At 42.1% G+C, this 13,086-nt stretch overlaps 1 protein-coding gene across 9 annotated transcripts in view; it reads left to right on the forward strand.

The window, feature by feature from the left end:
* Positions 1-13,086, forward strand: part of astn1 (astrotactin 1) — a 380,707-nt gene that overhangs the window by 106,373 nt on the left and 261,248 nt on the right. For 2 of the 9 annotated variants that reach the window (XM_056392103.1, XM_056392105.1), the window contains 3 exons: positions 421-570; positions 2,302-2,454; positions 7,421-7,588. In XM_056392103.1, coding sequence (XP_056248078.1) covers positions 421-570; positions 2,302-2,454; positions 7,421-7,588 — 471 coding nt within the window. The remainder of the gene's footprint in view (positions 1-420; positions 571-2,301; positions 2,455-7,420; positions 7,589-13,086) is intronic. The other 7 variants (XM_056392104.1, XM_056392106.1, XM_056392108.1 and 4 more) reach the window with 4 other exon arrangements.

Raw genomic sequence — 13,086 nt, forward strand, 5'->3', positions numbered from 1 at the left:
GGCAGGTCTTCTTTTCTCTTTTCTTCTAATCAAAGAACTATATTAATGCACTCTGGTCGGATCAGTAAATGTTATGTTAAACCAGCACACCGAGAAGAATCAGAGTTCAACTTTCTGCTTCCATCTCCATTAGCCTACATTTCAATTATTGATTGAGGAAAACTTTTGTGCACTGATCTGTTTTCCACACTGAATCCAGCAGTGGGTTCACGCTCTGCTCCTTCCCGTCTGAGTGACGCCGACTGCAGGACAAACTCCAGCCCACAGACTTTTTTCTTTTTTCATTAGAGGTGTTTTTTTTTTTTTTTTGTGTGTGTGTGCGTTTGTGTGTGTGTGTGTGTGTGTGTGTGTGTGTGTGTGTGTGTGTGTGTGTGTGTGTGTGTGTGTGTGTGTGTGTGTGTGTGGGTGTGAATCCAACAGCGGGTTCAACTTTCTTGAACCCAGACGGGGACTCTGGGACGGAGGCAGACAGCGAGCCTCAGCTGGCCTTTTACACCGACCCAAACCGCAGTCGCCGCCGGAGTCGAGGTATGAGAAACGGTAACGCCAACAGCGCGTGGGGCTCTGGGGGTAAGGAGGACTCATACACCTACAGACAGATAATCCCGCCGTCTGATGGTATTACCATCGCCACGACGCATGACAAGTAACCTTTCCAGTGCATATAGCGGATGGATATCTCCAGTGTTGTGTGTGTGCTCGTGACTTTGACTCCTGAAGGAAACACGTAGAGTTTGTGTCTATGCTGTGTGTATGTATATAGACGTAGGCATAGTGCGTAGAGTGGTTTGTGAGCATGTGAAACTGATCTCAGTGCATCTGCATACAATCTTGTTGACTGAAATAAAACAAGATGATGAGATCAGAGGTTCTCAGTGGAGAATATCTTGATATCAGTTGCATCTTATGACATGAAGATCACCGTATTTTGAAATAATATTATACACAAATATTATTTCTAAAGGGGGGGGGGTCCTGTGCAAATGCTGCCAACGTGAAGTGGTGCAGCACGCTTTATGTCAGCATGCCATGTCCTTGCAGCTTTGATGTACATTAATGGGGTGTGGGAGAGAGAGATAAAGAAAGAGAGAGAGAAAGAAAAAAGAAGAAGAAGAAAAAAAAAAAAGTAAAGAGACAATTCCCTCAAAATAATAGCTGCTGTCAGAAGGTGTTACAAGCCTTTACAATGCCTCCAAGCCAATTATTCCCCCGTCATGTGCACAGGTGTCACAAACACGGCAAAGCCTCCAGAAGTGCAGCCAACACCTTTAATTAGAGGTTTAAGAATAGAATAAAGTGGCTGCAACGCTGCCCTAACTATGTTTAGATCCAGAGGAGAAAAAGGATGATTCATGAGGGATGACAAAAGTATTTCTTCAAGTCAGAAAGAATGATGACAGAAGGATGAGGATATTAAAATAATACAATTTTAAAATTCAATAAAGATTTTCTGGAGATTTTTTTTTAATCATTATAAAAATTAGGGGAAAAAAGGGGGAAATGCTTCCGCACACCCAGTTTGTTGGATAAGTTACTTGATTAAATAAACTAACCTTATACATAATTTGAGCGGTCAGCTTTCTACTCTGGCTGTTGTTTAAAGGTTTTTGCCTTGGGCGGCTTTTAAATGAGAAAGTTCTGCCAGAGTGGTGACAATGTCATTTAGTGTTATTCTGTTGGTGAAAAAATAACCTCTTTAAAACAAAGTGTAAAAGGCTATGTTCAAGGTCACTGTGATTTTGTATGTGTGTGTATGTGTGTGTGTGTGTGTGTGTGTGTGTGCATGTATGTACTGTATGCATGCCCCTGTGGGTACGAGGTCACGTTCAACACTCTGTTTTGCACTCTGCAGTAAAAGCGATAAGGGGAGCGTTGTTGATCCAGCAGGGAGGAAGAGCAGAGTAAAGAAGGAAGGTTGCAAAACAACCTCTGAACTGTTTTTTCTTTTTTTTATTTCGGCCCATGTCTCCCCCCCCCCCCCCCCCCCACATCCCAGCGTGGATGTTAATACCCTTCAAAAGTAAACCTTATTTCTGTGCCACTGAGCCATGCCTAGGCTAACCCTCCCAAAGGCTTGCTGTTTTTGATCCAAAGGTCCTTTTCATGGGTGCTGAGCCCATTTTTTGGGCCTGTTTGTAAAATGACTCCCTGCGTTTGCGGCTGTGGGTATGTGTACGTATATGTTTGTGTGTACGGTATGGAAAGGGTGTGGGAAAATAAAGTTCTTCACATATCTCTACCATTTCTTGTCTCCCACCTCTCCCCCACTCCCTCCCTGTGTATTTCCCCCCACCCCCCCAGCAGCAGGTTCCCCACGGAGCCCCATCAATAAGACCACCCTGACTCTGATCAGTGTCATCAGCTGTGTGATCGGCCTGGTTTACTCCTCTCACCTCTCCTGCAGCCTCTCGGTCCGGGTAATCCTACATGTGCCGGAGCACCTCATCGCTGACGGTAAGGCTTTATACCCCCCAAACACACACACACACACACACACACACACACAAACACCTCTGTGGGCGCTCAAAGCCCCGCGGGGCTGAGCTGGCATTTTTTCTGCCATTCTCTGGGGAATTTGGCTCGCTACATCTCCCAAACGGAGTGCCTGCGCTCTGCGGTTGAGCTTCCGCTTTGCTTTGCTCTCTGAAAGACAAAGGTAAATGTCAGGTCGATCACCACCAACCCCCCCCCCCCCACCTCCCCTCCCCTCGCTTTCCCATGTGAGACCACACGACAGATGTGCCCTCAAAGCATCGTAGCACATTGAGGCCAGGTCGCAGTGACCACCTGCAGAAGGGCCTCCATCACTCTTCCCCTTGTACTTTCTGATACGTTGAACCGCCGCGCTAATGAATTTCAATGTAGCACCTGCAGAAAAAAAAATAAAAAAAATAAAAAAAACCACCGCAGGGGCCAAGCTGCTGGCTCCCGCTGGTTCATTGGCATTTTTCAGCTGTCACAGGAGTGAGCTGGCAGTCCAGATATATTATAGACTGTGACTAGGCCCACTCATCTATCATCTGGAGGTCTGATTTGATTCGGAGCGCTGCTGCTTTCTGGTGGTATACACTGGTCTGCCAGGGAGATATTAAAATTCCAGGGAGGCGTCCAGGGTGGGAACTTTGAAAGGAGAGATGAAAGATGGCGAATTCGCCTGTTGAATTACAAAACTGGGATCGATTTAGAATGTTTCCATAAATGTCTCCACAATCTCATCAGACTTGATTCGATGTCATGGTGAATCAGATGAAAATCTGGATTCTACCACAGGGGAAAGAAGCCATTAATGCCAACAGCTGTGCATGTGTCTGCCTTCAAATACTGTGAAGAAAAAGCACAGAAATGTGGAGTCACACCTTTCTCCTTGCCTTTCACATCAGGGAATGTAATCATCTGGAGATGTTTGTGTGCTTACGCGGGATAACAATATCTGCTGCTATTCAAGATACATAACAAAGGGCAGGACAAACTTTTCTGTATGACTAACTTGGGGATATTCTGAAGTAGAACTGTGGTGGAGGGTTATTATCTCAGATTGCATTCTGTGGGAATAGGTTTTCTATTATCATGTCTTGTCTGAGAGACGTATCCGAGTTACAAAACTATCTCTTTGGCTGAGCGGTCTACAGCATATAACGTGCTTGTACTAATAACAGCTGGTAAACCTTTGTGACATGAAACGGGACGTTGCAGTCACTTCAGCTGCATATGAAATCTGGAGGGTGTTGCAAATACAAATTCAGCGGATGTCAGGCAAAAATCTTCTGTGTGACCGACTGCTGGGACCATAACTTAAATTCACAAATGTCAACCTCATGGTGGCATTAGAGGAACAGTCGGGGGGGGGGGGTGTCACTGAAGTCATTAGGAGTCATCCTCTGGGAACCATGAACGTCTGTACAAATGTCAGTCTATCCAGCAGTTGTGGGGATATTTGGAACAACCAATTGAAGCATCTTTAGAGCCGCAACATGAGTTACAATAACCAAAGAAAGATTTCTTCGGTTTAATTATTGCAGCAATAGAACTGAGTAAAAGTTACAAATCCTGCAGCAGCTACAGTTTTCCACAGCTTGTGTCACCTTGAATGGAAAAGGCCTCCGTGGTCAGATTACGTCACGTCTTTCTGTTACTTGTTTTTCCAACCAGAAAGTTCACTAAGAAGATCGTCTGCCGTTCACTGAATTTGTCTTTTCAACATTTTTCCCGTAATAAATTTCACGAGCCGCTGACTGACTGAAATGTCAAGTTACTGGGAGACGGCCGCCAGGGACCATGTCCAATGAAATCCCTCCTCATGTCTCCCTTGTCTGTCTCTGCTGTCAAGTGTCGGATAATAAGTAAATTATGAATAAAGTAAATAAATAGATGAATTATGAAAGGCAAAAAACATGTTTCTGAGATTTTAGTTGGAGGCTCATTGCCTAAATTTCCCCTTTTTTTTTTTGTGTTATGAAACATTTTCAGGTTGGATGTTGCTAAGTTTGTGCCTAACCACCCCACTCTCACCCTGCCTCAAGTGCTGCCCAGTGGTGCTTCAATCAGCTATAAAGCAGGGTGGCCGCTCCACTGATTCCTGCTCTGGAGGTCCATTCAGGCATACATGGCCTCCTCTGAGATTCACACTTAAGGTGATGATGAATATCCATCAAATTGGCTCCAGTTTCAAATCCTCATAAATAGTTTTTTTTTTTTTTTGTCAGAAGTCAGTTAGTGCATTTCTTTTTTTTAAACACATCCACAAACCGTTTATTTTTAGTATTAGAATCCACTTCATGATGTGGAAAACAAATTATTGCACGCCCGTGATTGCCAAAGACATCAAACAGGAAATAAAACGCATCATAAAAACAGAATCACGGCTGATTGGTGTTTTATGTTTGAAAGTTTTTCTAAGCAATTTTATAACTCTCCACAATTAAGCAAACAAGATGCGTCCAGCCATTTGCGGAGTGAGCTCTAGTTTTTAAGGGGGACCATCAAAGGGGGGATGGCACTAACTAGGGCAAACAGAGCCGGCCAAGAGGTCATTAAATATGCCTGGGTTAGCAAATGCCCAGTGTAACCCAGGCTTGCAAATGGACATGGCTTTGGTCAGTGAGTCTTGCTGCTAATTTACAGCGATCACACAACCGATAACCTGGTGTCCCTTTCCGGGCAGGTGCAAAGTGACAAGGAACGTTTCACAAGCGGTTCCCTTCAGTAAAGATTTACTGACATTCCTTCCACTCGAGAGCGCCACGCAGCACACGGCATCCGAGCTGCAAACAATGTGACAACTCACTCTTTAAGTGTCCTCCGTGTAATTAGTTGATTACATCATTTAAAGTAAAGGAAAGTTTTATGTCGCACCTTTCAACAACAAGGCAATTAAAGCATAAGTAGTTAGGTTTGAAATAAAACGGAAACATTAACACGTGCCATCTGTGTCTCATTATCCCTCATTACAGCAGGAGAATGTAACCCTCAGCATCTGTGAACATATGGATGTCTACGTCATGTGTATGAACTTTACATATGTACATTTATATAGAAAACAACCGCATCATAAAGTGTCAACCTTCCAACTCTTTAGCTCTACTCTTATAGTTTCCCTTTTCTGAAGAAAATCTGGATGGGCTCAGATCAGGGTCAAAAAGATTTTTAGCTTTTAAAGTGATGTTAGCAAATAATTCAAAAGACAGTCTGTGCGTTTGTAGAAAAGATTTGTATTTGCAAAGACTGATTTACAAATCTGAGCACAAATTCAGCTGTGAGGCTACACTGAAGGAAGTGCACATCTGTGAACATCTGTGATCACAGATACAAAGACGGAAAAGTATTTTGTGTCATTGCTGAGATGGTTTATTGTTGGCAAAACTGCAGAATAGCCTAAACAGAGTTTCAGAGTTTGAGGAGTAAATTTCCTCTCAGGCCTTTCACTGTAACCAGGTTACTATGTGTGTGCTACACTTGGAAACGGAGAGTCCATAACACAGTTTCCCACGGCAACAATGGGAATGACAAAGATCAGGCTCTTCACTGAACCTGTAGCCGGACAGAGGCGCAGTCAAATCATTCAATGTATATATTAAACAAACTGCACTGACATTTGGAGTCTATCATATTTTCTTTGTATTCAACATTAAAACCGCAGCAGATATTTGTTCAAACAGAATGAAATACTGTATGTGTACACTATCTTCTTCACTGTAGTCTTCCTCCTTCTGGTGCACGGGGGCCACCAGGGCTTCAGGATGCGGGACCTCCCACACTGGGACCGTCAGTTATTTGATTGGATCAAAATCTGGAAATAAATTTTGTGTAATAGCTTATGTAATGGTGTCTGTTCTGTTCTGACAGAAGTGAAACGACAGGGAAGTGAAGGGACAGTCAGAGAGAGAGAGAGAGAGAGAGAGAGAGAGAGAGAGCTACAAGCCAGCTGTTTCTTTAGTTTTGTTTAGTTTTATAAAACTAGCACAGAGGCATTTTCCAATGTGCTCCAGGCACCAGAGCTGGACTGACCATCGGCAGCACTGGGACCAATAACAGCCGGCTCTGTCACTCTCTTTACCATCCCTCTCATGAGAGAGGTTCGCACAAGATGATGGGGTGTGTGTGTTCCCGGACTGTGTTTTCTGGCCATTGACTGCACATAATGTGATCACTCCGCCTCCCTTGCTCCGTTACTTTTTCTGTCCCCGGACCCATCGGCACAACCCCCACTGTGTTCATATTACAACTGAAGCAACATGTTAGCCTTGTTATTATTGATACATCCTCAATGTTTGACATTTTAATATTTCAGTTTTGCAGCTGTTAAGGTTTGTTGTCTTGACTCTGGCTTTAATAATACTAAATAATAATGATTATTTTTCAAATATCACAGTCGTGGTTAAGATGGCAGCCTTAGGCTTTTAGGTGAAGTGAGGTTAGGCTAGGCCAATACTTTTTTCTTTAGATCAAACAATTTTATTTTGAAGGTTTTCAAACACTGAGGATCGATTGTTTCTCACCTCTGAAGGACCTCATTGTCAATTTCAGTTTAGAGCAATTTTCTTTAATCTGACTGAAGATATTTACTGATGTTGGAAAGTTCAAAATATTCTCCGTCATTGTGACTTTTTTTCTTTTTATGTTTGTAATTAATTGAAAGAAAATATATGAAGGGGCATTTTGAAATGGCAAAATCAACTTTCAAACCAAATACATATGTTGCATTTGGTTTCACGTTTTTAATTCATGCTTTTTTCTATCGACTGTCTGACAGATTTTTTATTCCTTCTCATTCTCTCCTGCTCTTCCACCCTCTCTCCACCTGCCAACCTTTCATTCATCATCCACAACCTTCTGTGTTTGTTCCATTCCTCCTTTTCTTCAACCTTCTGTATCTTCCTTCCTCATGCTGCCCTTTCAACCCTCCTCCCTCTATCCTCCCCAGGATCGAGGTTCATTCTGCTGCAGGGGAGCCAGTTGGATGCTTCGGACTGGCTGAACCCCGCCCAGATCTTGTTGTACTACCAGCAGAACGCCAGTGGGCCCTGGGTCAATGAGCTGTGCGGACGACGCCTCCTGGACCCCTGTGAGCACCAGTGTGACCAAGAAACAGGTAAGCCAGGAGCAAGACATGAACAAGTGTCAGTCCTGCACTTTACCGGGATTAGTTACCAAAGCAGCCGGATGTGTAGCGGTGAATGCACGCAGCATGTACTCACCTCTGGACAGCTGGGGAAATATCCACAGATACGTACCGGTGCACATCCGGCAGAGTAGAGCATCATTTTTCAGTCTTTGGTGTAATTTGAAGCGTTTACTATGCAGAAATTTTTGGCCCCTGACTTTAGCCTTTAAGGCAGTGGCTTCCCCCAGGCAAGCAGTACAGCTGCAGCAAATCCGGTAAGAACAACCTCAGGGAACAAAAGCCGCCGCCCCCCCTTGTTGTTCCATAACCCGCAAACTTCATAGCTCACCAAACTCCAGACATGAAACAAACAGACCAAAGGACTTTTAACCTTTCTCAACAAGTAAAGAACGTCTGAGAGCGATGCCACAGACGACGGCGGGAGAAGATGAGAGAAACATAATGTTGGTTAATAACATAACAGTGTGAAAATAAACCATGGCGAGTAAAAAAGAAAAACGCACCATGGCATGTAAAGGTCATGCATTTAAAATGTCAGCAAAATGCACTTCAGGCACCAAAGGTAAAAGTAGGCTACTCTCAATTCAGAAGAGTAGGTCGTTACACAGTGTTTTATACCATTGGATTAATGTTACTGATGCATGAATGTGGAGACAGGTGTGAGGTTGAAGCCACAGTATACCACCTACCAAGACACCACTACACCACTGATAGAAACATCATTCATTATTATATGATTTGAGCAAGGTGTCAGCTCTGTGGCTGGAGATGACGAGCTAGTTGAAGTCATATACATATGCGTATTGCTTCTATAGTCAATGTGCTTTTAATAATATGCTTACATAATGATATGCTTCATTTCATAAGCATTATTTAAAGGAGTTATATGTTTTCTCTGCTGCCGAACGTGGTGTGTCACTTGACAAGAGCTTTGGCCATCTTCGTGTTTACAAGATAAGAGGTTATAATACGTCTTCGGGACAGATTGGAGGCTACAGTGAGTCGCTATCAGAAAGTGACAAAACAGGCCGGTGCTAGCTGGTTAGCATGCTAACTTCATTAGAAGAAGATACGTGATAGAGATTTGAGTTAACATTGGTTTTGCTGAATGAAATTTGATGCTAAACTCACAACATTTTTTACTAAACTAGTAAGTAAAAAGCTATTCATGCTAACATTGGCTATGTAGCAATAGCAAAACTTACAAATAGCTCCTTTAAGGGATAGCTAGCATGGCCTGTGAACTGGCTGTTGCAGGAGGCCCGAGTCCTCCAGACCTCCCAGTGTCCATGTGCTTCACTCACCATTGGCTCCTCACCAATGACTCTTGCTTCCGTGAAACACAGTGGCAGTAAATCAGTCTGTAGGAGGAAGGAGTCCTTTTTTTTTTTTTTTTTTTTTAATTGTTTACAGGTGTGACCACAATTATGCTCAGCCGTGCTGCAGGACCTGAAAATGAAAATAGATTGCCTGCAGCACTTGACCTGGTTTTCTCCAGCGGCGCTGTGTGTGGAGCTGATCAATTAGTTTGCATGTCTCCACTGTCAACTTCATTTGCGCTCTAGGTAACAGCAGGAAGACTATATGCAACATCTAGTCCCAACTGGAGGGTTTGCTTTTTTTAGAAAAATATGAAAGAAAAAAAAGGTTAAAACTATATGAATAAACGAAAATGGGAATAAAAAGCAGAATGTTTAATGCATTTGTCTCAAGATACTAGAGGCAGAAAATATTTTAGGGTTAAGATTTAGCCTGTTAGTGAACTCATGTGTCCTGTATGGGATTTGATATAAATGCAATGTTAAGGAGCTCAGAGACGCACTAAAACTGAGTTAAAAAATGTAAATAGCTCAACTGTAATTCAAATTCAATTCAAATAATAATCCATACATGTTATTTATAAAGTGCTTTTTGAGACACTCTAAGGTGCCACATCTGCTAGTTACACCTCCTGCTTCTTACGCTGCTTGGCTGAGATAGAATCACATCAAATATTGGATTTTTTGTTGTTGTTGTTTTCACGCTGCAGTGTGTTGAATTTTCATCACTATTCCTGCAGCTGTTTGAAGCTGAAGTATGTGTAACCTCACAACTGATATTTCTGGTGTTGATGTTAAAGGGCAGGTCCATAGGTTTGTCTTAAAACAGCAGTCAGGTGCCTGTATGGACATTTAGACAGGTCTGACTTGCTGTAATCTTTCCAGCAGTTTATCCTGACCATTAACAGTCCCATATTTTAGTTTCAGTGTCTGAATACTGGCTGTACAGAACCTAGACCTGCTTTATCATCAAACAACACATGGACATCTACCTTTATACAATAAGTGACCTTTAAAAGGACTGTTGATTTCTGTTCCCCATCACTTACATTGAAAGTACATGAGAGAAGTATTGAACAATTACAGCAAGAAGAAGCCTGTCTCAGTTTTTACATTGGCATCTTGACTGTGAACCTATCCTTTCATGTTATTGATCCGTATTTGAATCTATACACACTGGCAATCAGACATCTAAAAATAAAGACAATCTTCTCGTCTTTTCAAAAATCTATTACTCTCTTCTCTTCTGTTGCGTTTCATATAGTTTGTTTGGTTTAACACAAGAGTATTTGCTGCCAGCTACACTGTAGCTGGAGAGATGAATAGTGGGTTGAAGTGATAAATGTAAACTTGATGGCATGTCTGAAATGACTGATACATTATACTGGCGGTATGCTGAGGAAAAGTGACATGTCAATAACTGACTGATGGCACATTATATCAGTTCTTCTTTGTGACCAAAAACTGAAAAGTAAACTTAGCTCAATATTGTTGTATTCTTTGATTTAATCTCTGTTTAGATCTCACTTTATATCTTTACAAATGTTGCTCACAGAGGCTGTCAGCTCAATACCCAGAGAAGATATTTATGTAAAATGCAGCCGGGATGCTGCTGATTGATGGATGTAAAATATGATGCATGCTGGGTAAAGATCAAATCCTGGTCCTAAGCACTTGGAAAATCAATTTCACATAGTCGTTATCACTGAAGATATTTCTGAACAGCCAACGACCATGAAACTCAAACATAAAACATATGTAGAAGATACTGTATTTCATATGGAGTATACATTGTGCAGTCTGTGCCTACGGGCCACGTGCAGCTACTGTACATAATGTTTTATTCAAGACACAGACCACATTCAAATTCCAAATGATGAGAACAGTGTGCTGATAAAACAGAATTGTAGAACATTTTGTTGTTTAACAAGCTCTTTATCGCTCTCTCTGCCAGCGAACACAGTTTGATTCTCCCTGCCTCCAAATTCACTGTGAAGAAAGCGTGAGCCTGTAAAACAGAATAATATAATACATCTTGTTGTTTTAACATATTAGAAACGCTTTAGCCAGAAAAAAGAAACTAATTTTGTGCGAGTTTTGCAGGAACAGAGCAAACTCAGTAAGTTTGTGCTCAGTGGGGGGGTGGGGAGTTGGGCAGCTATTACCGGTGCACAGGCAGGACATGTGGACTCAAATCCCACTTAACACACAATCAAGTGTTAAGTGACTAGCATGCTAATTTGTGGGACTGATTTGCATTTGCAATTAGGCGTGTAAGTTGGCAGGGAAGGTCAGCTGATGGGGAATGGCGGGGACGTAGGAGTTACTGCAGGGCAGACGGGAGTGGCTGAAAGGAGGCTGAGGAAAAAGGAGAAGAAGGCAAATGTGAAATTAAGGGTAGACTGAACTTCCTTTCCCGAAATGATCTGTGCCAGTCTAAGCGTGCAACACAACTGACACCAGGAGATGTGTTGCAAACTGACAGCTGGCACCTTCAAACAAAAGCCTGTTAATGATTTTCAATGGTAACAGCGTGTGTGCATTTCAGTGTGCAAATAAAATTAGTTATGTGCAGCTCAACACAACAGAAGGGCTTGCCAAACGGTATTTGCAGAATCCTGCCACGTATGGGAGATAAAGAGTTTCCCAGTGTCACAGCACAAGACTGACGCTGTCATCGCGTTCCTCGTCAAGTGAAACTGGAACACAGGGCACCTGAGCAGATCCCTGCCAATCGGAGCCCATCACAGAGTGACACTTGTCATCCTCTTCAGTGTACTTTTGTCATGTAATGGTGACATTTTGCCACATATGATGTGCAAAATACGCACAGTTCACAGGTGTCAGGATGTAGGGTATGATCACAATCAGTCAATCAATCAGACTTTATTTGTGTAGCGCTTATCGTACAAGCAATGTGACACAACGTGCTCGACAGAGCCACCACCACCCTCCTCCAGAAAATGAACAGCGGAGCAGTTGATGGTTTGCGTTACTAAGGCCACGTCTGGCGCCCATGTTAGCGGGTCAGAGCGAACACACGTCAGAGCGAACACACGTCAGTCGCGCGTCTCACACCTTACAGCTGCATGTGTCTTTTTTTCTTGCGTGCCGCATGTGTCAAAAATAAATCATCAGAATTTAGATAATTAGGATGAGAAATCCAACGTTTGAGTGGCCTGCAAACTCCATGTAGAGAGACAGAGCTGCCAGCTGCAGAGACGCAGCCACGAGGCACAGATTCAAAGAAGATAAATGACACTGTACAGGACGGAACAAAGGCCAATAAACAACAAAACTCATAATTACTTTCTTTATGAAACACACATTATATTTCTTCTCATCAGCCTTGAATGAGTTTCAACAATCATAGTGTTAACTTAAAATAAAATAACCAGCCTCAGTTTTACACATTTTACACATTATAGTCATTTTTAAATTTAAGTTCAGTCACCTCGATTAACATTAACATTTAGATAAACATTACATAAAAGGAAATTAACAGTCAATCAGGTTTTGTTCAACTGTTTACAATTAATTATACAGTCAAATGTCCTGCCTGCTAAACAAACTAGGAAACAAACAGACATGGAAATACAATCTTTTAGCAGTGGCGCAATTCATATCAGAATCGCCTCAAGGCATGATACATAATTCTTTCTTTAAAAACTGGAAGTTGTTTATATAATAGGGGAATTCCAGAAGCAGCTGTCAAAAACAAAATGGCAGTAATAACTCACTATGTCACAGTGAAGTTTTTTTTAATTAAAAAAAAACAAAACAACAACAAACAAACAAACAAACAAATCAAAAACAAAACAATTAGGTGATTTCCAAATCTGAAATTCCCTCCTGGCCATTTCAGATTCACTTTCGAAACAGTCCCCGACTTCATCAAGTTGCACAGAGCAGCGGGTTTCAACGCCTAGAGGTTAAAAAGTTAAAATAACATCTGAACAACAGCCAAGCTTTATTCTGCTCTGACCAACAAATCCAGTGGAAACTGATAAATTATTGAGGATGAATCTCACTGAGCATCTGAAAATCGAAAACGCTGCACCTCCGTTTTAGCATTTAGCCAATTTGTTTACATTATAGCGAATGTGGATCATGGTAAATCACGCTGCTTGTTCTTCTTCACGCCAG

The sequence above is a fragment of the Seriola aureovittata genome, chromosome 12 (assembly GCF_021018895.1).
Source record: "Seriola aureovittata isolate HTS-2021-v1 ecotype China chromosome 12, ASM2101889v1, whole genome shotgun sequence".
NCBI classification, from domain to species: Eukaryota; Metazoa; Chordata; class Actinopteri; order Carangiformes; family Carangidae; genus Seriola; species Seriola aureovittata.